General features: G+C 38.1%; 2 protein-coding genes across 10 annotated transcripts in view; one reads left to right on the forward strand and one right to left on the reverse strand.

Moving 5' to 3' along the window:
* map7b (microtubule-associated protein 7b) overlaps positions 1-3,756 on the forward strand; it is a 74,538-nt gene extending 70,782 nt beyond the window's left edge. For all 9 annotated transcript variants that reach the window (XM_088933678.1, XM_088933694.1, XM_088933639.1 and 6 more), the window contains 3 exons: positions 408-552; positions 1,832-2,058; positions 2,250-3,756. In XM_088933678.1, coding sequence (XP_088789804.1) covers positions 408-552; positions 1,832-2,058; positions 2,250-2,260 — 383 coding nt within the window. In that variant the 3' untranslated portion in view covers positions 2,261-3,756. The remainder of the gene's footprint in view (positions 1-407; positions 553-1,831; positions 2,059-2,249) is intronic.
* Positions 3,757-5,861: 2,105 nt separating this feature from the next.
* On the reverse strand, positions 5,862-23,735 carry LOC148839535 (uncharacterized). The gene is made up of 14 exons (XM_088938172.1): positions 23,607-23,735; positions 22,962-23,193; positions 21,229-21,348; positions 17,996-18,115; positions 17,308-17,427; positions 15,191-15,313; positions 14,570-14,652; positions 12,991-13,116; positions 10,973-11,018; positions 10,281-10,414; positions 8,988-9,116; positions 8,539-8,650; positions 7,072-7,206; positions 5,862-6,033 (listed from the first exon to the last, which is right to left on the reverse strand). The coding sequence occupies exons 2-14, from the start codon at positions 23,191-23,193 to the stop codon at positions 6,023-6,025; spliced, it is 1,491 nt and encodes a 496-aa protein (XP_088794298.1). The 5' UTR covers positions 23,607-23,735; the 3' UTR covers positions 5,862-6,022.
* Between the last annotated feature and the right edge of the window lie 226 nt (positions 23,736-23,961).

Raw genomic sequence — 23,961 nt, forward strand, 5'->3', positions numbered from 1 at the left:
GTAATGTATTGTAGCAATATATTATTATTTTTTACATTCTATACATATAATATATTCAGGCAAAAAGTATTGCTTGGTTTAAATATCATGCATACAGTATATGTTACAAGTACACATTTTATATAAAAATAAGGAAAATAATTTATATCTAATATCTGAGATTTAGTACAACAGTCATTATTTAGTTCTTTCTTACAAAAATAGAACACATAGATATCTTCCACTGTCTTTGCAAATTCCATCTGTTGAATATTTTAAAATATACAGTATGTGCATATTTTCCGATATTGGCAATTGTGCATGGCTTACTTACAGAAGTATATTTCTCATTCATCTTTGTTACTTGTGAAGTTTGGGTTTGTTCTCGCCTATGAATGAAGCTAGTGGGGTGTTTTTTGTATTTGCAGCATCTTATCAGCCTTCAGTGAAGGAAACACTGTCTGTGAATGTGACAGAGCAGCATTCAGAGGAGGGTCCAGGGACACTGTACGCAGGCAGCAATGGTCATGGGGCCCTGGGCCCTGGACTGCCACTCCACACAGCTGGACAGAGGTGAGCATGCCCACTGGGCAGGACTCTGAACACAGTTTATTTTACACAGCTGGTTATTTACACTGGTTCCATTTCTAAATCCTATTCTGTTCTGTTGCCTATTGTACAGTACTCCCAAACGCATCAGCTTCACCATTTCTTTCTGTGGTGTCAACAGCACAGCACAGACACAGTCGAAACAGTATAATCAAACATATTTAATATCTGTCTCCATCAACAGATTATACCATTTGATTTAATTTAATGTCGTTATATTGCTGTTGCATAGTATGCAATCTCAGAAAAAACTCATTCTGTGCAACAATGGGGAAGGAAATATTCACTGAACGTCATTATAAAGATGATCTTGTATTTCTGGCTTTTATGCTGGAAGTTCTTCTCCTGGCTCAAAAGGTCTTCATCATGGAAGCAAAACAGTTTGACTTGAAGATGAACTGGGACGAAACCAAGATCTATGTGGGTGTACATGGTACTAATATTCCCACACAAGTCTCACTACAGGGCTGTGCTGTGGAAGTGGAGTCCTTCACCTGACTCAGGAGCCAGATCCCTGACACAGGAAACAGCGAGACAGAATAGGAATGACATGCACCTACATGCTTGCACTGATAGAAATATCCGGCACTCAGCTGTATGACTTATCACAAAGGTTCAGTTCTACGGTGTCTGTTTTATTCCTGTATTATCATATGTATCCAAGACCACTTCCTCCCCAAGCCAGATCAAAGCCAGATGTGGTTTGCTTACTTTGCCCATGACCTTGACACTTGAGCTGTGGGGTGTCAAATGACAGCACAAGGAAGCTAGTGGCAATCGTCCTGTTCTGCACCTCTGCAAGCCTCCAATAACTCTTCAGAGGCTGGTGGACACCATATCCGTTTTATAAAAAGACATTATACTATAAAACTAATTGATGTTTTTAACCTTCATTTAATGCTCATAGAGGACTTGAAGCATTGTTGCTATTAAAAAAACTCAGTGTGGCTAATATAGAAAAGTCTTTACAGCCTGGGGGTTAAACAATATTAATCACCTTATTTATTGCAGCAGTTTATTAATAGAAACTTGTAGGATGTAGCACAAAATATTTTGGTTTAAGCAAATTATAATAAAATTATATGTGCTTCTTGAGGCTTCCTATCATTATTGTATCTAGGACACTCCATGTTAAAGCAGTGTCTATAAAACCTTTAATAAGATGACACAATATACTTAAATATACTTAAAGCTGCTGTTTCTTTTAATTACACTGAAAAGTTATTGCTTTATTTTTCTTCAGCACTCCAGCAGCTGTAACACAACCAAAAGAAAATGGTATTTCTGTGCAGAGTGACACTTTTGAGGAGGTGATCAACCTGCCTGTGGGGTCCAAACGGTCAAACCTTGACATGACTGGCGAAGATAGTGAGGATGTCGGCTCACTCATCCCTGTCATCGCATTCAAAGAAAGGGGCTCTCTAAGAACCCTGGCTAATGTAGATGATGTTCAGTCACATCAGAGAGCAGGTGAAATGAATTTATTATTCTCTCTAGTAATATGTTGAAAAACAATGCGATTTTTGGGACTCTTGCGATGTTTTGCTAGCAAAACCATTTACACTGATTCAATGCAAAAGTTTGATGGGAATAGTTTTGATATGCATTTTTTAAAAATTATACCAAATAAAACTAAACTTTTTCTACTCCCTCCATTTCAGAAGTAATCTGAGATCGTCTGCTGAGAGAGAGCATGCAGAATTGGATTATGAAGCTGTGACTTTTCTACAGAGAAAATACTGCAGCTATTTACTTTGACTGGCACTTTGGAAGAAAACGTTAAAACACATTTTTGTATCAAAGAGGAATTAAAGCAAACCGTCGATCTATCATTTTTCAGTGACCAGAAAATGTTTCTCAGTAGTTAATCATGCTTTGTGTGCTTTTGTGTTAAAACAGCTTTTCCAACATGCTTCTTTTGACAGGTGATATTTTCTGAATTCCTCAGAAAAATAAGATGAAGCGTTTTGTGACTGTGATGTGGAGACGGGGGTGATTTTGTTGGGTGTTACTAATTACTGTAAATTGAAAACCAGCTATAATGTCCTCTAATCTAATACTTGAAGACACCTCATGCTCTAGAAATAGCAATGGATGAAGCTACATTTGAAACCTAGTGGTTTAACTGTAATGGCAGAGAAGTTAAGTGCATTGGGGTAAGAGACTCTTGCTGTTTTCTCTCATCAAACCAAGAACAGTTTGTAAAGTGCAGATTTCTCATAGTTTTTTAATTCAATGTAAAATGTTGAAAATAGGAGAAATATTTTCAATTATGACTAAAGCCATCAGCTTTAACAAGTAAGTCGTTATTGTTTTGGCAGAGCAGCCATGAGATGTATCATATATGCATTCAATATCCAAAATAGTATGATTGTGGGATTTAAATCATATGGTCCAACAGATTTATAACCTACAAAAAATTAAAATTTCTTTAAAGAAATGCTGCTACTTTATGAATTTCCTTTGCCTTATCAGATCATGAGAATAAATGAGATTTGAATGATTTTTGAAAGTCAATGACTTTTGCTCGTTTAAGAGCAAAGGGCTTAAATGGACACAAAGCTAAAGAAATGCATTCCTAAAATGACTTTCACACATTTTTGGACTCATTATTTCTGCAACACTTGAAATGTTAATTTCCATCACATTATACGCATTGCTGCTATCCAGCATGGTTCTCAAAGCTTTGCACTTTTACATAGTTCTTTAGAGAACTACTGAAGCTCCTTTCTATGGTACAAATGATTACTGGTGAATCACCTGACCAGTTATGTGGATTAGAACTACTGAAAAAAAACATTTATGCAGGGATCTTTTATTACGTCTCTTGTTAAAAATGTGCAGAGAGTAAATACATATATAGAGATATATAAATACAAAAGGTTAAAATGTATATTTTATTAAAATTAATAACAAAGCTTTGAAAACAAAGGACAAATGTATCCACTACACTTAGAAGATGAATAATACTAAAGCCATTCAGTGGTTCGTTTTAGTAATAAACTTAAGTGATTAAACAATTCTAATTGGATTCTGTTTTGTTTCCTTACAGTCTACTCCTGTCCATGTACATAGAAATTTAATAATGAGACCTTTGTCAGAACTGTAGTAGTTTTCATTGATTCAGTCTGTATAGCATGTAAAGATTCAAATAAACTGTTTGAGAAATTACCTGTCTGTTGTTTGCTATAGAAGTGAGTTATACTCAAGCTGCAGTTTCTCATGTTTTCTGAAGTTAAAGAAAATAAAGCAAGACATTATTTACAGACAACCTCCAGGTCCTGCTTTTAATCCAATGATCCAAGTAAAAATACATAACATGTCTGAAGCTGTTTTCTAGGATGTTCATAATAGCAATACATATTTGGAAAACAATTACAATATCTACAAAATAATAGGTTTTTTAATACAGTCTCTACAGCATTTAAAAAAAGACTGAATTTCTACATAAAGTAAATTATTTATTTTTAAATTGTGTGACAGGCAGCTGATCATTCAGTAAGTCTCTTGCACTGTAGGGATCTCCTGTTTCTGTAGGCTGTAACCTCCTGAGGGGCACAATTAGAATGGTTTCATTAAAGCTTTAAACTCTTTAACCAAGTGGTGGGATTAGGATTTGATGGTTTAGGAGGGTTGCTCATACAATCATGTACTCTAAGAGAACAGCACACACGACTAAACCTTAGACCCTGTTGTAAGCTCTTTAGAATTCAAGACCTACAGTATAAGGTGGGTTCGCTATACAGCTGTTATTGAAACACAGAGAAGGTACAGTCTTAAATAGAACTTGTGATTGTCAAGTCACCACACCAACCTTTAAATGATTATGTCCTCTGAAAACACAATCAGGTTAAAATGATGATTAACACAATGTTTAACCTAAATTCAAGATAGTGGTGAAGTGGATTTGTATGAATCCAATACAGGACTGCTTTATCAAAACAAATTACTTTATTATAAAATAATGCTACAAATAACAGACACATGGAAATAATTGAAGAAATGGCTAAAAGGGGGAAAGATACAAAAAGTGAAATTTACTAAGATATATTACAAGTGTTTTTAAAAATTCAGATTTTAATTTGAGGCAAAAGTAATTGAATCATCATAATTATTTTCCAAGGTAAAGATTGTACATTATCACTACCAAACACAAGGCAAAAGTGAATTACTCTTCCCTTAGCAAGTGTGCAGATTAGAGACTTGGTGCGTTCCCATCGCTGATGGTCTGGGTAAAGGGGAAGTAGGCTTTACCTGATCCTTTTTTCTGTGCAAGTCATGTATGAACTGGCTTGGAGCAAGTGTTTCTGTGGAGCAACCCTTAGTCGGTTGCAGGTTGGAGAGAGTAGGGCAGTGCATCTGACTTTGCTTCCCTGGTCCTGTAGAGCTCCTTGCTTTCCTTCTTGACTTCCAGCTTTCCCTGGTCTTGACTTCCACACCTCGCTTTCAAATTCTGGGTTTCTCTGTTTATTAGTCGTAGACAAAGACATCCCAAAGTCTTGTCTGCCAGAGTTCTAGTTGGCCACTTCAAATCTCGGATTAGCATATTTTTGCCTTCAGAAATTGCTTCCTTCAGAAAATCTTGGCAAAATGTCCTGTATTTGTTAAAAGCCATAACTTTTTTTTTGAATATGCGATTCTCTCAGGTTTGATATTTACATTTCTGAACTACTCATGTTTTTCATTCCAAACAAACAAATTGATACCAAACAAGTATATTCCTTTAATATTCTGCAAAATATTGGATTGTAATTGTGATTTAGTTTACCCTTTTATGAGGGAATGAAGTAAGTGATATGGCCACTCATCCAGTATTTTAAAGGATGACCTATTGCTTCTAAATTCTCATTGCTATACATGCAATAGGAGGTGTTGTACCTCATTAAGCCACTAGAGGGCTCACTAGGTATTTTAAGCAGGACCCTTAATCCACGTGGTTTAAATTTGGAATATTGTGTTCTAAATTCGACATCCTTTCACTACTGCTTGTTGCATCACAACATGCCCTCTCAATTTTCTGACCCCAGTTTTATGATCCTGAATTTGGAGCAAGGGGTCTCTTCCTCCTGGCTTGAGTAGTTTTATATTAGTGTCTGTACAGCTCTTACCTTTCTCCTTTGAGGAACCAAATGTGTCAGAGAGTATAAGTGGGAGAGGCATGCAGACTTGTTAGCCAGAAATGAGCACATATACACTAATATCAGACAATATGACATACAAGGACATGACAAAACAGACAAAACAATGAAATTAAACAATGAAATCTTTTTAAGTTTTCTTTATTAGAAACTGTGCAGGGTTTGTTAATTAATAATACTACAATAAAACAAAGAATAAAAACAGGGAGTTGAAAAAAAAGTGTTTCATGTTGTGGTAATCACCACTAGTCAGCAATGTACTCTCTTCTGGATTGTCAGGGAAGTCAGTTTTGGTTTTAGGTCTCCTCTGCAAAAAATGGTACAATCAATAAACTGCAGTATCAATTTCCTCTTAAGATTACTGAAGAAAAGTCCCTCACACCATCTTTTGCAGGGAGAAGGCAAGCAAGCCTCCATCTCGGTCTCCTTGAGTGCACATATGGACATATTCCCCCTGGTGTAATGCACTGAGCCTGCATTTGTTTAGCCCAGCACAAATTACCTGCCCTCCAGGTTTTTATAGGGAACCTGTGCTCCTCAGGGCAGACTGGGAAGCTCTGGATGAGTTGCAATGAACACAAGTTAAGTAAATCAATTCAGGTAGTGGGTCATTAAGACTGAAATCTAGAATGGGACTTGGGACCAGATCACAGCTCTAAAGGGACTACACAGATCAGTGGGAAGTGAGCCAGTCACTCTCTGTGGTAAGGAAAGGCAACTTCATCCCTGGAGGTCTACAGGTTTTACAGGTACTGTTTCATTAACACCTGAAACCAGCTGATTCAACATCAGACTCAAAAGCTTCGCAGAATTAAAACAAGAAGTAAAAAGATAGCAAAGGTTCCCTTGGGTCCTGATTAATCCTCCAGGTTTCTAACAGCTGGGGATTTTCCTATCCACTTGATTAGAGTGCTTTCCTTCTAAGGAACCCAAGGTATTTTTAATTTTTCTACCTGTATCACCTGCTTTTGACACTGTTGTAGTTTAAAATACAAAAAACTGCATCCGCACACTCTGTGATGATACTTCCACCTCAACCAGTTAGGACGAATTGTTAACAACACAAAACCACCTTAACTCAGTTCAGCTTAGGCAAAAATCAAAGCTAGAAAAAACCTAGTACAACAAGCAGACAGGATTACATGCACTCACTACTGCACCAATGTAATATAATGTACTGTATGTGCATGACCACAGTAAATACCTTTGCTATAGCACTCAATTCATTTTTAAATTTTGAAGGCATATTTTATTCCCAAAATCTGAAAGTATAAATGCTTTCTATGCATTAATGGTAATGAACATTACTGAGTTCATATTAGACATAGAGATATAAAAACATTACCTTGTAACTCCAGCTGTCTAATAATGGATGCCGAATTGAGGGAAAGTTCATCATTTTCCGTCTGAACCTCCAAACTCTTCAGACGTGAGATATATTCAGCAGTCAGTTTCTCACATATGTGCGATTTCAGTAATTCTAAATTCAAAGAAAAACAAAATTAAACAGACTGCAGACACATGACCACTCGTTTCCAAGGAACACCAACAACGACAAGATGTCAATGTACAGTATACAGTACTCAAGTTTATTTCTATGGCCATCTAGGGAACAGAACAAATGCTGTGTCTTCTTTGCTCTAAAATAGCCATTTTCAAGTGCCTTTTACAATCCAAGCACATCCCAAGTCAACCTCTTGCGTTACCTTAAATGTCATGTTTAGACAAGAACTAAATATACTTTATATAAACAATAATAACAATGATGTAAAGGAACAGTGTAGGAATAATTTAAACACCAACACCTAATGTACTGTATATTCTGATGCCCTGCTGTCTGAGAAAATTACAAACTGTCACTCAATTAGTCACTGGCGAACAACAGGTGTGCTCCATGCTTTCATCATTTTGCTTTCTTAACATAAAGGAACTGTGCCTAACTCTTCAATTCCAAGAGTTTTAACTCTTTAAAAAGTCTGGGCTAACAAGGCTTATTCACATTAACCTAAATTTCTGTGTTTTTTTACTTTACTTTATATTGTGTGTCTGGATGTACAGTACACTGACTCATTTTGCCAGAGCTTCAGCTGGGAGTACCAACTTCACCTACTAAATGACAGACTTAGACCATGCATTTGCTATGGCTGGGAGCCCTTAGGGGCAGTGGACAATTGTCAGAGTGTTGCTAGGAATAGTCTGAGTGCAGTAAGGGATTCCTTAGCATGCAGCATAACAGCATTGTCCTTTACTTGCAAACCACACTTAGCCTCGTCCTCCACATTAGTGGTCCTGGCTTGCAGTGTGAATAGAGGTGGATAGCTTGAAGATGCCCATCTCTCAGAATGTCTGCAAGCTGCCTGGACATCTCATTCAGGAGCATTCAAGAGCTGTGTCAGAATTTGATTGTCTGTACCAAATTGAAGAGTAAAAAAGAAAAAAGGAACTTCCAGTCCTAAATTTAAAAAAGCCTGCTTATGTTTTTGTTTGTGATTAACTTCTAGGAAAGACATACTTTGATGATATGCTGAGCAAAATAATATATTGGCCCATATGCTGCTGTTGTCATATTTTATCAAAGTATTGTAAGTCATATTAAACTAATCAGTTTATCAGACATATAATAATTACCATACTGTGAAGGTATCAGCCTAAATAACATTTTAAAGGCTATGAAAAGTCAATTACACCTCTTCAGGCAGGTAGCAAACTACTTCTGTGTTGTTATTTATAAACAATTAAAATTAGTTTATAGATTATAGCATAACATTATAGTGTCTATACAGATTCAGAATGAAGTTTTTTTTTTATTTACCTATTCTCATGAGTTTATTTAAACATGCAGTCACACAAAGTAGGGCTTCTTCTGTATCAGCAGAAACAAGGGCCTGAAGCAATCCGTTCAAACACCCACTGTCAATCACAACCTAGATAAGTGAAAAGAAGCCAGGATAACTGCACTGTTAATAAGGCAGTTGATCCAAATAATTCAATTTGTAAAATTTATAAAACATATTATAACAACTAGCTTTCAACCTGTTTCAGCAATGTCTGGATTTTTTTTTATTGTTCTACCTATAGAATTAGACAAACTCTCTTCTTCTTGTACTGTACCTGCTGAGATACAGTAAAAATGTACCTTTTATATCTTTTCTAGACAACAGTAGAGCTATAAATAAAATGTAATTTTTTAGAGCCTTATAATATAAAGTCTTCCAAGAGAGCTTCAGGATGTCTTACAAGTGTACTTAAGCTCTGTATTACCTGAGCATTGTCACTGAGACTCAGGTTGTGTATTGTGATGGCACTGTGACTCAGGACAGTAGAGTTGGTTTTGTGATGAAGAAGTAGCTCTCCAAGAGTCTTCAAAAGACCCTCTTCCACTATGATTTCCTGGAAAAAAACAGTTACAACAGTTTTGCCCCATGGGAAAAAAACAGTTACAAATAATCTAATGATTCTTCCTTCAAACAGTGAGTGCTGTTGTATACCCCATGATGACATCATAATTAATTTTGTAATTGTAAAAACCCACTGTTTTTCTCTAAACTTCAAGCCCAAAACCCAAGTATCCTAAAGTGCTTGAATACTTATTCATTAACCTAAATCTTGGCAGTTTACTACAAAACATAGGTGCCCTCTAGTGTCCTGCCAGAGCCCTTGTTTCCCCTTTGCACGTACAGTATGTTTCAGCTGTTGCACATACTGTATATTCAAGCCGCACTTAAATATTTGCAGGTGTTCACCTTAAATAAACCTCCTCAGGAACAGCAGTGAGAGCCAGATGCCTACGGTCCTGCCACAGGTGAAAGTGCTTCAATTTCTAGCTTGTATAGACCATGAACCATAAAATTCACTGAGTCTCCAAATTCCAGTGGTCCAGACAATGACAGGATGCTATTGGATATCTCTACATTGTGAGGATAGGTAACCATGTAAAATAATACCATCCAAAGACGAATGTACTGCTGCATTGCAGTGTAGCTCCAACTACAGTTGCTCTTATTTGAGAATAACAAGCAATCTGCCCCTTAAGTATATTTACCATACGCTCAAAATTAAGAAAGAAATATACATTATAAAAGTTAGGACATTAAAAACTTGTTTTGTTAGGAATCCTAATCAAATACCAATGCTGTCTTAATTAACCTAAATTAGATTTCACAACCTCATGGTTATACAACAGCAAACAACAGCAAAATGATTAACTCAGTGAGTGCCTGCAGGCTAATGCAACATTACCTCCAGTTCTATGAAGTCTACATGAGAAGCTTACAGTTAAAGGTTTATTTTTAATCCAGGGGACTTTTTAACAACTAACTGTCAGGTTTCAGTGGATGTGGCCTGTACATTGAACTAAGAAATCAAATTACCAATTGGCTGAAGAGACAAATCAGTACTAATTAGATCTGAGGGTGGACATGAGGGACTACAGACTAAATTTTAAGCCTTCAGCTCTTAGCTCTCATTATCTCATAATTTCTTCACTGCATCACTAATGATGTACATATTGGAGAACTGTATTGCTATAATAAGAGGAAGAGGTGATTTGCTTACCCTGTTGGGCGAGGTCTCTGATAAGGCACAGAGCAATGGGATGGCAGCCTCTGCCACAGGCTCCGTGGAGGACTGGAGCATGTCTCTGAGCCGAGGGACACAGCCCAGAGACACCAGCTCCTCCTGTGTGCTCACTGGCATGAGGGAGACCCAGACAGAAACACTACATAAAAGCCAGACTTTGGGGAAAAAAAGCTTTTCACACCTGTGCGCTTCAGTATGAAATATTCAAAAAGGCAAACTAACTCATTTATCTCCAGCTCAAGAGCAAACCATCCTCATCTGGTATTGTAAATCGTTTCACAATAATCAAGTTAATGGGCTAAGACTCCCCTGATCAGCAGAATTTATGGACTTGCCTTTGCAAACTATAAGACTGTCACTCTTTTATACAAAGAGAAGTGAGATTGTAGTATTCAACATTACTTGAATTATATACTGTACTCTTATTCTAGTCAGTACTTGAATTTTTCATACCCTTCACCACTTCAGTGAGCAATTAAGAATGGAAAGACATGGTAACAATACTTTTGACCTGTCATGTCTGCTGTGTGTGTGGTTTTGAAATTGTGTGGATATAAGAAATCCAAGTAAATTTATTATCAACTCAGACTTATCCTGAGCACTGCAATGTCACCATAAACAGAAACAAGATATTTCTAATTTACATAAAATTGATTGATTTACTGTACCTTTCACACACAAGTTCCTGAGGCACCTGCAAGCTTGACAGGAATTCTGTTTAAAATTAGAAAATTTTATAATGATTAATTCACAGAGACCTAAAATATACCTAATCTCAAATCTGAATTTACGATTAAGACTCATGATAGTTCATTAAAAATGCAGAGCTTGGCTCACATAATACAAATGAGAGGGTGTTATGGCTTAAATTTTTGTTTATGTGCAAAAAAGAGTATGTATATATTACAGGAATGCTTCCTATAATTTAATGCATCTGATAATACTCTGATGTTATTAGGTAGGCAAATGATGGTTTTATACAAGGAATGTACTGTATATATTGTTTTATTAGAACAACTAAAACGTGTAGTGGCAAGGCATGTTATTTTACTTAGAATTAAGTGTTATTTTACTTAGAATTAAAGATTACTAATAATCCTTGGGTTGCATTGACCAAGCAGCTTGGGCCTCTGTGTAAATGCAGCAGAATGTAGCATAGAGGCCCCTTTGATAAGAGACATCATAAAATTGCATCCAGTGCTGAACCATCTAATGATGTATAGTGGAAATGGGCTGCAAAGAGCTGCAGAGAGTCTGTAGTCTGTTTCTCCCTATGACACAGGTCCAAGGTCACTGTCCTCCAACCAAAGGCAGATCCACCAGAGGGACCCACAGGGTGGATATGCGGACCAACCAATCACGAGCTGTGATGTTGCACCTTAAAAGTTAGCTCTCATTTTTCATTGGTGAACTAACTGGCTCCTCTTTCCTCTCCATCCAACTGTCAATCTGACTTTTTCAACCCTGTGACCAAGCAGTCCGGGTCTAGACTTAAACTCTTCTCCAAGCTGCCAGACACTGCCAACGTTACACACCAATTTAGTGTAATTTTTGTCTACTCTTCTTGGCAGATTTCCTCAAGATATCTCAAGGTTCCTGGGATTCACTCATAGATATCAATTTTCAAGTCTTTCCACAGATTCACAATAAGATAATAAGTCAGGACTTTGTCTGAGCCACCCAAGGACATGCACTTTCTTGTCCATAGGCCTCTCCAGTGTAACTTCATCCTGTACTTTGGGTCATTGTTGTTCTGAAGGAGGATTTTGTCTAGTTTTAGGTCTGAAGCAGGTTTGCCTCTACAATTTGGCAGTACTACTTTACAGTGCCTTCCATAAGTATTGGGATAGTGAAATCCAAATAGTTATTTTTGCTGTATACACAAGCAATTCAGATTTGAGATGAAAAGACAGCTGCAGCAAAGGCTTGGCAAAGCATCTCAAAAGAACCAACCAAGGTTTTGGTGATTGTCAATGGGTCGCAGGCATGATGCACTTATTGAGTGCATAATAATGTAATTTACTTAACATTAATTTGTCTTAATAATTTCACCTGAAATTGGGGGATTTAACACAAAAAGTGCTATTATCATAAAACAGGACAAGATATGGAAATACCCAGAAATAAATGGTGACATTCCATACATTTTGCTTTACCTTTTCATCTCAAATCTGAATTGCTTGAGTATACAGCACAGATAAAATTTTGATAGCAGTGTATGTTTCCACCAGTCTTGACAATATTCCTAGTACCATCTGATGACAATGTTGCCACCGCCATTTGTTGACGGTTGAAATGGTATTGACTGATGTAATGCATGTAATGCATGATGCTGGATTTGCATCAGATAAAATTATTTGCATTTAGATCAAAACGTTCAATTTTTTCTTCTCTGACCACAAAACCTTTTGCCACATTTACATTATCACTTAAATTCTCAGCCACTAAATTCTGGAACTATTTCATCATCACCATTGGCCTCAAGGTGTCCCTAATCGGTTTTCTCCACGTCTGATTAATCTGTTTGGACAGCCTGATGTACGGTAGGCAGTGTCTGGGTGTCTTCTACATCTTAATGATTGACTTCACCGTAAGATAGCATCAGCCAAAGAGATATGAAGAGTCTTTGAAACTGAGTCTTTTTGAGATGTTAAATTGCTAAAAAAAGGAATATTTCATCCAGTACCTTCTGAACGGTTGAAGACATGAGAGAAAGCAGGGCTTTGAGCAGGAAACAGTCCCCTATTTGCAGCATGGTACGGTGGTACTCTGGCTTGGTAGCAATGTTAGTTAGAGCAGAGCAGCTGTAGTACTGCAGACAAGCACAGATAAAAAACAACATAGTTAAGGTAACAGTGTATTTCTGAGCTGAGTCTTCCTAACCAAAAGTCAAAAGTAAAAGTCAAAGGCGTTTGATTTTTTTATGACAAATCATAAAATAGACCAATACAAATGAAATATATTAAACATTCAAGATTTTTTTTAAAAAGCACACAGAGGGAGTTTCTGGAAATAACTTTCCTTCTCGTTACCTTTCTTTAAAATATATACTGATGGAAAAAAGAAATGCAACACCACCTCTTCCACACTCTGGCCCTCCCATCTGCATGAAACAGGCTGAAGAGTGACTCATCCGTGAAGAGGACCTGATGCCACAGCTGACGAGTCCATCGCAGCCTCTGTCTGGCCCAAGCCAGTTGGGTGTTATGTCTAGGAGGTGTGAGCAGAGGGCCTCTGACAGGTCGTGTTGCTCTAAGGCCAGCAGCTTGGAGCCTCCCTGTCCTGTCACTGATGCAGACATTGTGTCTGCCGGCAGTTTCAGCAGCAGTACGGGTGGCAGATCTGAAACGATCTCTCAGAAGGACCCGTCTGATGTGTTGGTCCTGCTCTGGTGTAGTCACTCTAGGGCAACCGGATCTTGGACGATCATCTGTCCTGCCAGTCTAATAAAACCTTCTCTGCAGTCGGGACATAGTGGAGCAGCTTACTCCATAGTGTCTGGCAATGCTAGCACATGACATGCCTGCATGCGACAGCATGCCAATGGCCCTCTCCTTTGCTTCTGTTGACAATCGAGGCATTAAGGAATGCACAGAAAACTGACTAAGTGTGGCCTTTTTCTTGCAGTGACCTAAGCTTTGAATTAAGGCTTTTTTAAAGGTGACCTAATCAGGCATTGTTCCACCTGGACCTCGTTGGGCAAAAGTGCACCTAACGAGCTTTCGTGGGATTGGCAAGTTGCCATGCCTCACTGCACAAGCTGTTTTGCTGGTCAGAGGGCATAAAACAAATTGACAACTTTTTGTGAAAGTACATAAGCAATAACTATAGTATTCTCATAAAATGTTAAGTTTCTTTCTTCCATCAGTATATGTGCAAAGGAAAACAATGAGTCATGCCTGGATGAAAGCAAACCTGAATGCTGCCTGCTCCTGCATCATTACTGACACCTGTGGTCATATGAGTATTCTAGACATGCTATTAAATATAATGTCCATAATAACCATATTCTCAACACACTCATTTAATCTTTCTTTCCCTCACTTGACTTCACCAGCATGGGATAATTGATTAACCATTTTCACATCACTTTACAGCACTGTTAACAAACAACCGACCTGGATTCCTCTTTTTTTACCTGGGCCCAGGTCAAATCAAACTTGGACCAATCTACTAATAAAAAAAGAAAACCTGTTATCAACCCCATACTTAATGGCAGCTTTCTAGTGGCATGGGGAGCAAAGGAAAGGGTGTGAGTTATTTACCTGAATCTCTGAGTCGGCAGACTGCAGGAGGAGTGCCAACACAGGAAGAGCACCTTCTCGACACAGAACGCTTAAAGAGCTCTCTAGCACACAAAATACATCATTTCAAAAGTCACGCTATGAAAAGGTTACTGAGTAACAGACATTAAAAAAAACATTAAATTTGTTTAGTGAATGGGACCTGAAATGCAAATATTAAATGAGAAATTGAGCTCAGGTGTATCTTTTAAAGACAATTAACTAATACTTACAGTATGTGTAGATGCAGAATTACAAGAGTTTTGAATATAAACATGTTCCTCTACCAAGCTCTACAATGCAGCACATGATTAAATGAATAAAGATGCTAATGTTTGTTTAACATTATATAAAACCATTAGTTCAAATTCTAAAGTATAAATATTTCCAAATCGTTGAAAACTAATAAAAATAAATGGCATATAGCATTGTACAGTATATTATTCAGCATTTATTTGTTTTCCTACATTGTTAGATAATCAAAAACATTTTAAAAAATATGTATCATATTTTATTATAATACATATAATATGTATTATAATACATACAGCATGAAATACCAAAACCTATAGTCCTCTCTAAGAGGAGTACTTGAAACGTTACCTGATCTGGTGAGGTTCAGAATGGCCCCAACAGCATTCTGCTGGACTCTTGGGTCATAAGACTTTGTGAGAATGAGAACTGGCAATACTCCACCAGCAGACACAATTGCTTCTCTGTTTGAATCTAAAATTAAGAACAGAAGTGGGTTAATAAATACTCAAAGTCAAACAGGGATGACCTCGCATTGTGCAGCACAACAAAAACACACAACAAAAATAAGTTATTTTCTTGACTGTCTTTTGATCCACTCCATGGTGCCAGCGAGACAAGGAATGGAACGTGAGCTCAGCACGTTCGATCAGGTGTCAATTGGTTCTGATCCCTAGGGAGTTTCCTTAATTGGAATAAAGACACAGATGTACCAACACATTTAATGGAATTCTCACCATCTACTTACGTGCATAAATTTCATTAATTGATAAAAGAATGCAATTTGTGTGGTGGCAGACTGAGACAGGTAATCAGCTAATTTACCATCTGAGAGGAGATAGCTGTCCCTGCCCACGACCTTGATACCTGACGGTTGCCCTCCTCTCTATTTAGAAGTGTGCACCCTTTCTAGCAGTTGTGCCAACCAGCCGCGCTGCACACCTGGGTTCTGCGAGAGACACCTGAGCCTGAGAAAGAGTGCTGAGAGAGCATGGCCAGACAGACAATGTCCAGGACAGACCTTAGAAGAAAAATAAACGTTTTGTAGTGCCTGTTTATCCTTTTGGCTCTTCGGGAATGAAATTGTTATGCTAATTTCACTATGCCCCTTTTCAACATCAAAGTTTTGGTGCTCTGTTGTAGTAGTTCATAAGCTCTTGTACTCAAATGTCTAAACTGATAACACAGTATTATTCTTAACATCTCTCTTGAAAATGGAAACAGAAAGCTTGCTGTGTTACATGGCGATCACGTTGACATACCTAAATCCTATGTGCTGAAATACAGTTTCCACTAATGCACAAATGGATACAGTATTTGCAATTGATGCTAACTACATCTGTATCACAAAATGGGCTATCGACAAAACGGACTAAAACATCAGTCCATATATAACCTGGCCCCCGTGGACAACAAACACCTATAGACTCTTGGAATCAATGAACAAATATGATTATACTTAAAAAATCAATACTGAAAATCTAGGAAACTGTCTCCCAAATGACAAACATACAGCTGAAGCCTTTAAAGGGGATTATTTTTAAAGTACTAAAATAATGAGAGATACTGGAGATATGTGTGAAGTAAAGGAATTGTTTAGTTGTGGGTGATAAAAAGGGCACAACAAATACTAAATTAATATTTCATACATGTTTTCACCAAAGACAAGACAGCAGAACCTACAGGCAAACAATGTACATGATCTGTTTTGAAGAAAGTTAACATGACAGACACACATTTGAGGGACTACGTTAAAAAATAATCCAAATCCATAGTACTTAAATGAATGTAGGATGTAACCCTGTACATGAAATGCTAACTATGTTAAGTCGTTTTTTCTTATTTCGTACACTCCAGATTGTTGGTTTCGGTATGTGAAGTTTCTGTGCCATGATTTTGATTCAGCCTCTTCAAAATCAAACACTTGGAAATTGCATTCTTTTCCTTAACAAAGGTCTTCAGTTCTCATTTTGACTTTCAGTTATAAAATACAGAAATCCATGTGAGACAGAGAGGATGTCTGCCATTCTTTTATAGTCTAATTACCCAACAAAAACACCAGACCAACACCTGTCACCTGTCAGCCAACTGTCTCAGCATGTTTGGGAAGAGCTGAACTAACTTTCTGTCAATTAAAAATAAAATACTTAGGGCAGTTGACAAAAACTGTCTATTAAATCAGTGATTTCATTTCTTGTAATGATCATAATGAAAATGTCAGTTTAGACTTTACTGTCCCAAAACTTTTGGCAAGCAATGTGGTGTGCACTACCAAAAACAAATCCAGTGAGACTCAAAAAGTCTAAAGAGCAAATAAAATAGCCAACAAAAAGTTAACTAAGATCCCTCAGTTCAGCCTGAAAATGCTGTATCAGTTGTACATAAAGCAAAACAGATAAACCCTTTTGCACAAAATCTTTATCCTGAAAATTGTGCCAGATTATATTTCTTAATTAAATCATACAGACCTGAAGTTGCCAATGTGGCCACACATGCACAGGAGTTGCACTGCACTGTATGATCACCAGACTGGAGCAGTTCCAAGATAGGATCCACCATGTCCAGCTCAACAACCAGCTCTTTGTTCACTGAAACAACCAAAAATTCCAGCTGACACTAAACTCGATGCATCATAGAATCTGTAAAGATTTAGGATTCATGATAGTGGACGGACTATGCAAAGTCCAGTTTGTGACCCACTTTGCGGAAAAATACACATCGTTCTACATAAAATAAGAATGTACTTAATGGTATAATGTTGCTTTATTAGCCCTGTACAATTTCTTGCATTAGGAATTCATCTTTTCACATACCCCAGCTTGCTCTCCATGAGACACAGACAGGGAGAGAAGCTTGGGGTCCGAGCGCAGGGCCAGCCATTGTACAGCGCCCCTGGAGCAGTTGGGGTTAAGGGCCTTACTCAGGGGCCCAATGGAGTAGGATTCCTCTGGTGGCTGCGGGATTTGAGCCGGCAACCTTCCAGTCACAGGCACAGATCCTTAGCCACAGAGCCACCGCTTCATCTAGGATGAATCTTGGATGAACTTCTTGGATGAATCTTCAGCGGTATCTGAAAGCCTAATGGTAAAGACAGGAAACCGAGGCAGTGCTGAAGGAATCACCTGCCTTTCAAAGTGCTGAGGGTCTTGCTCTTACCGTTCTCCTCCACCAGAAGATTGACAAGAGAAAGGGAAGCGATTCTCTGCACCTCCAGATCGCTAGACTGCAGCAATGCATGGTAAGGCTCCAGAAACTCTGTGGGCAAAGGGGTTTTCACTGGAAAAGAAAACAATCCATTCTGAATTTTATTACAATTCCATTCCCGAATTTCCATGAGATCATGATCCCTAGGCAAAGATTTTAAGAATATGATTTACTAGTTCAGGTGGGTAGCTGCGTCAGCATGCTCAGTCTGCAAAGGAACAAGCGACACCTGAAGAAGGCTTCACAGCCGAAAAGTTGTGTTTTCTCTCTTCTCTTTTCAGCATGGAATAAACAAATGATTTACTATGTGCTTTGGTATATGCTTGATTTTTTATTACTATTTTTTTCTGATTTGTTTTTGTGGTAAACTTTTAAAACGTGTACATGTCGGCATTGTAATTTTATTTATTTTTTGGTAATTGCTTGCAGTACATTTCCTTTTTTAATTTTACAGGATCATTTCCCCTCATCTCCCAAAATGGCACCACACACACTCTGCCATTAAAGGTAGGTTTCTACCAAAAAACTCATAAAATAAAGTCAAACAGCAAAATCATACAACAAGGATTTGATTGCATCAGTGGCAGCACACCAAGAACCTATCCAGCAGACTCCTCATTGGTTGGGTACAGGAGATGGAAAGCTCCATATAAATGTGAAGACAGGACAGCATCCAGCGATGCCAGTGGAACAAATGCAGTGGCTCCCAACACAGTATCAGCCTCTTGTTAACTGGGTACTACCTGCAACCAATATGTGCTACTTATATACCCCATTACACAGATTAAATGGCAAACTTACTCTTCAGTTTCCTAAATATAATGCCTAATAATTCTTTGAGAAAGTTGGTGCATGCACTTTTTTCGCACTTTAATTCTTCATTCTCCACTTGTAGTTTGAGGGCTCACTTGGTCTGTTTCTTTAGGGGCCTAACTTCAATATCCTATGGCCTTATGATTGGCCCTCAGCCAGGTGAGTTAAGCCAAAGCTTTTTCTGCCTAACTCTTCAACAAGCACTCTTCAGCACAGTTTCTTATTGCGAGTTATTCCCTGTGAACCTCAGCTAAAACAAAGGAGGAACAGTCTGATCATCATGGTGCCACAGTGGATTCAAGTGGCAGTGAAAGGACAACTGAAAATAGCATATTAAAATTTCCTGCAAACTCGTTTCATGAATCCTCAGGTGTTGAAACCTGCAGTAATACACAGAGTTGCCCACAACTCTGGGAGATTAGATAAAATAAATGCCTGTAACAATCACAAACAAGCTGTCTCTATCACAAAGTCCAACATCAATACTTGAAAAGGTAAGCATTCAACTTCAGACTCCCACATACGTGTTCAGACCAGACTGCACACCCAGCATGCTTTGGTTAAAATCAGAACACCAGTGACTGGTACACTGCTGTCTCGAAGTCCCAAAACTGTATTCATATTTTAGAAAAGACAATAAGCACCAATTCAGGAAGCATGGAACATTTCCAGACTTTTGAAAACTGATGAGTTCATAAGCTGATGAGTTAAGTATTTCTTAACTTAAGGCAATACTTTGATTTTTTTAAAGTAATTTAAAATTTTATCACCCAACAAGGAAATTTAATTTCAAATATGACTTAAAAAGGCTAAGGCGTTTTTACACACACTATTTAGAGGAGGTCCACCATATAACAAAATATTTTTTTCCATAATATTAGAAGCAAAAAAACTTCCTACTTCACATGAAGATATTTTTGTTTTAAATTTCCATACTACTTTGAGTCTAACCGTTCACAGGGATTGTCACTCCGAAAGAGAGGGGGGGGCGGTTTACAAGATAACCAGAAGAGCAAACCATGCAAACCTGTTGATTTGAATACCTTCTGTTCAAACTTACACAAACCTAAAACAAGACAACATTATTTCTTTTAATACTGGCATATTGTTGAATCCCAACCACACCCTCAGAAAAAGGGTTACCCTAAAACAATTCAAAGCGTGTTAGAAAAACCCTAAAAGGTGACTACAGCCTTAAAGATTAGGGGATACAAATCATAATCACAGTAAACAAGATATAAACGGAAGAACACAGAAATTAGAAATTTGGACAGTCTCTCAAGAACTACACACCCATCTCCCAACTTATGTAAATGCTCTGTTTCACAAGTCTATATAATCCAATATTAAATAAACCAGTAGCAATCCGTTTTTAGCTGTTGGGTGAACACATACTGTACAGAGAATTACAATTTATAATTTATACATAAAATTTCACTTGAAACATGAAAAAATATTTGAAAATACCATAATTAAAATAAACACTAAATAAAGTGAACACTTTGGAGTGGCACAGTGGTTAGCATTGCTGCGTCTCAGTACTGGGGCCCTGGGTTCAATTCTGGACTTGTTGTGTTGTCTGTGTGTAGTTTGTATGTTCTCCCTGTGCTTGCATGGGTTTTCTCCGGGTACAGTCCAAAGACATATTGGCAGGTTAATTGGCATCGGGGAAAATTAGTCCTGGTGTGAATATGCACGTCTTCCTGTCTGTGTGCCCTGTGATTGACTGGCATCCCACCCAGGGTGTATTCTGCCTTGAACCAGTTGCTTGCCAGAATAGACTCTGGCTCCCCCACAGACCTGTTCTGGCTGAATTGGCTAGAAAATAGATGGATGGATATAGCATATATTTAAAGAGCATATAGAAAATAGTAATTCATACAAATTATAAACTCCCTGATATGATTTAATATGGGTTATTCACAAGTCACGGTGAGAAACTGTGAGATGACCTACAGAGAACATCGCACAATGCCTGAGAGTAAAGACTGAGAAGAAAACGAAGGTCTGGTGGAAGCTGATGATGACTGCGTACTCAACACTATTCATGTGTGAAAGGAACTCGCCACGCTATTTGCTCTTTATGTCATGTGGTAAGTTTCACATTACATAAAGACCAACAGTCCGCTACTTCATTGCCGCAGAATGTTAGTTTGTGTAACAAATGTAAACATTTCAGAACTAGAAAATCTATTATGAGAGAAAGGTTTTACTTGAAGTCAAATTTACGCATGTCGAGTCTTATGTAACCTGGGGACGAGGTGTGGTTAAATTACCGTTCACTTTTAAAAGTGTACATTACGCATAACATCGATAACTACCATTATCATCAATTTTGCTGTACTTATACATAAGCAACCTGACATACTTACACTGTTGACTAATATGTAAATAGTAGAGCGCAGCTGACCGCTGCAAGTCAGAGTTTTCAGAAACTGCTAAAGTCCTCAGGGCCTGCAGACATTTGCTATCCAGGAGTGGTGTTTCAGTACCTGACAACAAATACATATAAATAAGAATTATAAAGATGATTTTCAAGTAGAATTCCCTGAAAGTGAAACAAAGGGTGTTTTAGTTTTAACATCTTGAGAACTGTGTTCTATTAAGAATTCAGGCTGCTCAAACGCATAGTGGTCAACGCTACAGCCTCACAGCTCTTGGGCCTTTAGGTCACTTCCAAGCTGTGGCACTGCCTTGGTAGAGTCAGCACATTCTCTGTGCCTAAGTGGATTCTCCCTGGGTCCTCGGGTTTCTGTCCTCATTCTGAAGACACATGTGCGAGATGAATCAGGATCTTGAATCTATCCGTGCACGCGTGCTGCGATAGCCTGATCCCCTTGAGGGTGTAGCCTCGCCTTGTAGCCTACTCTTCCAGTATAAGCTCTGGGTTGCCGTGAATCTTTCCAGGAGTAAATACCTTTCTGATAATGGATGAACTGCTTTTACTTTTCCCACGACAGTGGGAAAAAAAACCCTTAGATTCTTTGCCGGGTTAAGAAACAACAAAAACTATGTCTTTGCTGGTACTGCTATTAATGTCATTTAAAACTGTTACATGAAACGGATTTTAATAGGGCCCATGATAGTAATGCTTTTAAATCTGTATGTTAATGAATTACTGCAATTAGATTTTGTTTATTAAACAAGAAAGTTGCTGGTTGGTCACACTGTAATGTATGGACATTAGATTTGGGTTCAGCCTCTGATTCACCCACCTACTGTGGGCTTGATGCACATGAACTCTACTACGACTTCCTTCTTTTACCCAAACTCTCATTTTTCTCTGCATGTTATGTCATTAAAGTATATGGAAGGGTTCTTTGTTAATTGAATTTTCAGGTTGCTCACGTCCTAATTCAAGTCATGTGTATTCCTCTACATTTACAATAGCACTCTCTGCCCATTAAGGTAAAATATTTCTCATCTTTTTTTTTTATGTTGGCTTTCTACTAGAAGTAGGCCATTTTCTCACCCCTCCAATGAATCACAGAACAGCTGCAGATTGTGATAGAAAAGTATGTTGCTGCACTGTGACAATCTGGGAATCATCACATTACGCTATGTTGTACCTCATTCCGATACTCTTGTGGCTCCCTGGATGGTCTAGTTCAAGGACCAAGTTTCAATAGACTGTGGACATGTTTTCGGGAACTTTTACATTTCCACAAACAGTGCACCTTAACTGGGACAATCCAAAGAGATTATATACACATCATTGTAATGATGCAAACAAGCCTAAAGTAATTACAGTATAATATAGGATAATATAACTTTGATCTTCTTTGGATGTTTGACCCTCATAGGAGTTGTGTTAATTTTTACACAAAGTTCATTTTCAAATGTATTTACTTAAAAAAAATGAAACTACTCAGTGCTGATTCATGTAAGGTCTGATTAAATTAAGGCAATATATTAAGGCAAGTCTACACATGTTAAACCTTTATTAAAGTACCGGTTTTGTTATTGACATAGACAAGGCAGCACGCATGAAACAGTTCCTGAGACGTTAACAAAGGTATCAGATACAAAGTGCGCCTTTTATTTTCCTGAAATAAAGGGCAGCTATTCTGCTGCTCCCCATGATCTGGCAGTGCTGCTAGGTTACCTGTGTCCAGGTGCTGCAGGAACTCCTGTGCTGCCTTTCTTTCGTGCTGCTGGAGTACAGGTTTGTACAGTTTCCCGATCCCTGTAGCCTCTCTCTCCAGGCAGCAACACTCCGAAATAGCCGTTATACAGTCCCTGACTTTCTGCGCAAGATCAGCCGACATTCGTCTCACAAAAGCAACGAAATCCTTCAGTAGCTGTGCGCACCGCTCGCAAATTTGTCCACTTCCCATCTGAAATAAAAAGATTTAGCTCAATAATATGCGGTCTTATGTTAAGTGAATGTATTTAATAGCTCGGAGCTTTATTTTAACTTGTTTATAACGTAGAACGAACGTAGAATTTAACAGATCTGGTTCAGGCTTTAGAAAAACTATAAGTGGTGCACACAACGTAAATAGTATTACTTTGACGATTCAGTGATGCACATGTAGCAGCTACACGATAGAAATATACAAATTGTAAGTTAAAACGGAGACAAAACAACAGTTTCAGCATGCAAGGTGCTATTTAAATGATGACTGTTTTTGTTCTACGGTGGCTCACAGTGGTGAGCTGATGTGCTCTGAAGCATATTCTGATTAAAATAAGCTCCACATAGCACAGGTAACAACGGTACTGATAAAACGAAAGTGCCTTAGTTTACCTTTCTGTGCGCAAGCTCTTAAGGGAGCTCCTTAAAAAAATATATCTTGCCGTTTGTGTCGCAGCTGTGCCTTTCACAACGGGTCTGCATAGTTCTTCAGACTCCGACACCCTGCAGACAGGTCCAGCACCACGGCGCTCACCTGTATCACGTGACTTTACTCTTCCAGGACCTCGCCCGGTTTGCACAAAGGAGCAGGTGGAGTAGCGGGCCAGCAACGCTCGAGCAATAGGGTACAATTCTGCTTCATCTTCTTATCAATACTCTTGACATTACGTTTACAAAATTGTTTAATTGGTTGAAAAAGACCCATAACAAGCATACAAGAAATAAAAAATGAAAAACAAAAGAACAC

This window comes from Atractosteus spatula, chromosome 2, assembly GCF_055471065.1.
Source record: "Atractosteus spatula isolate fAtrSpa1 chromosome 2, fAtrSpa1.hap1, whole genome shotgun sequence".
In the NCBI taxonomy this organism is placed as follows: Eukaryota; Metazoa; Chordata; class Actinopteri; order Semionotiformes; family Lepisosteidae; genus Atractosteus; species Atractosteus spatula.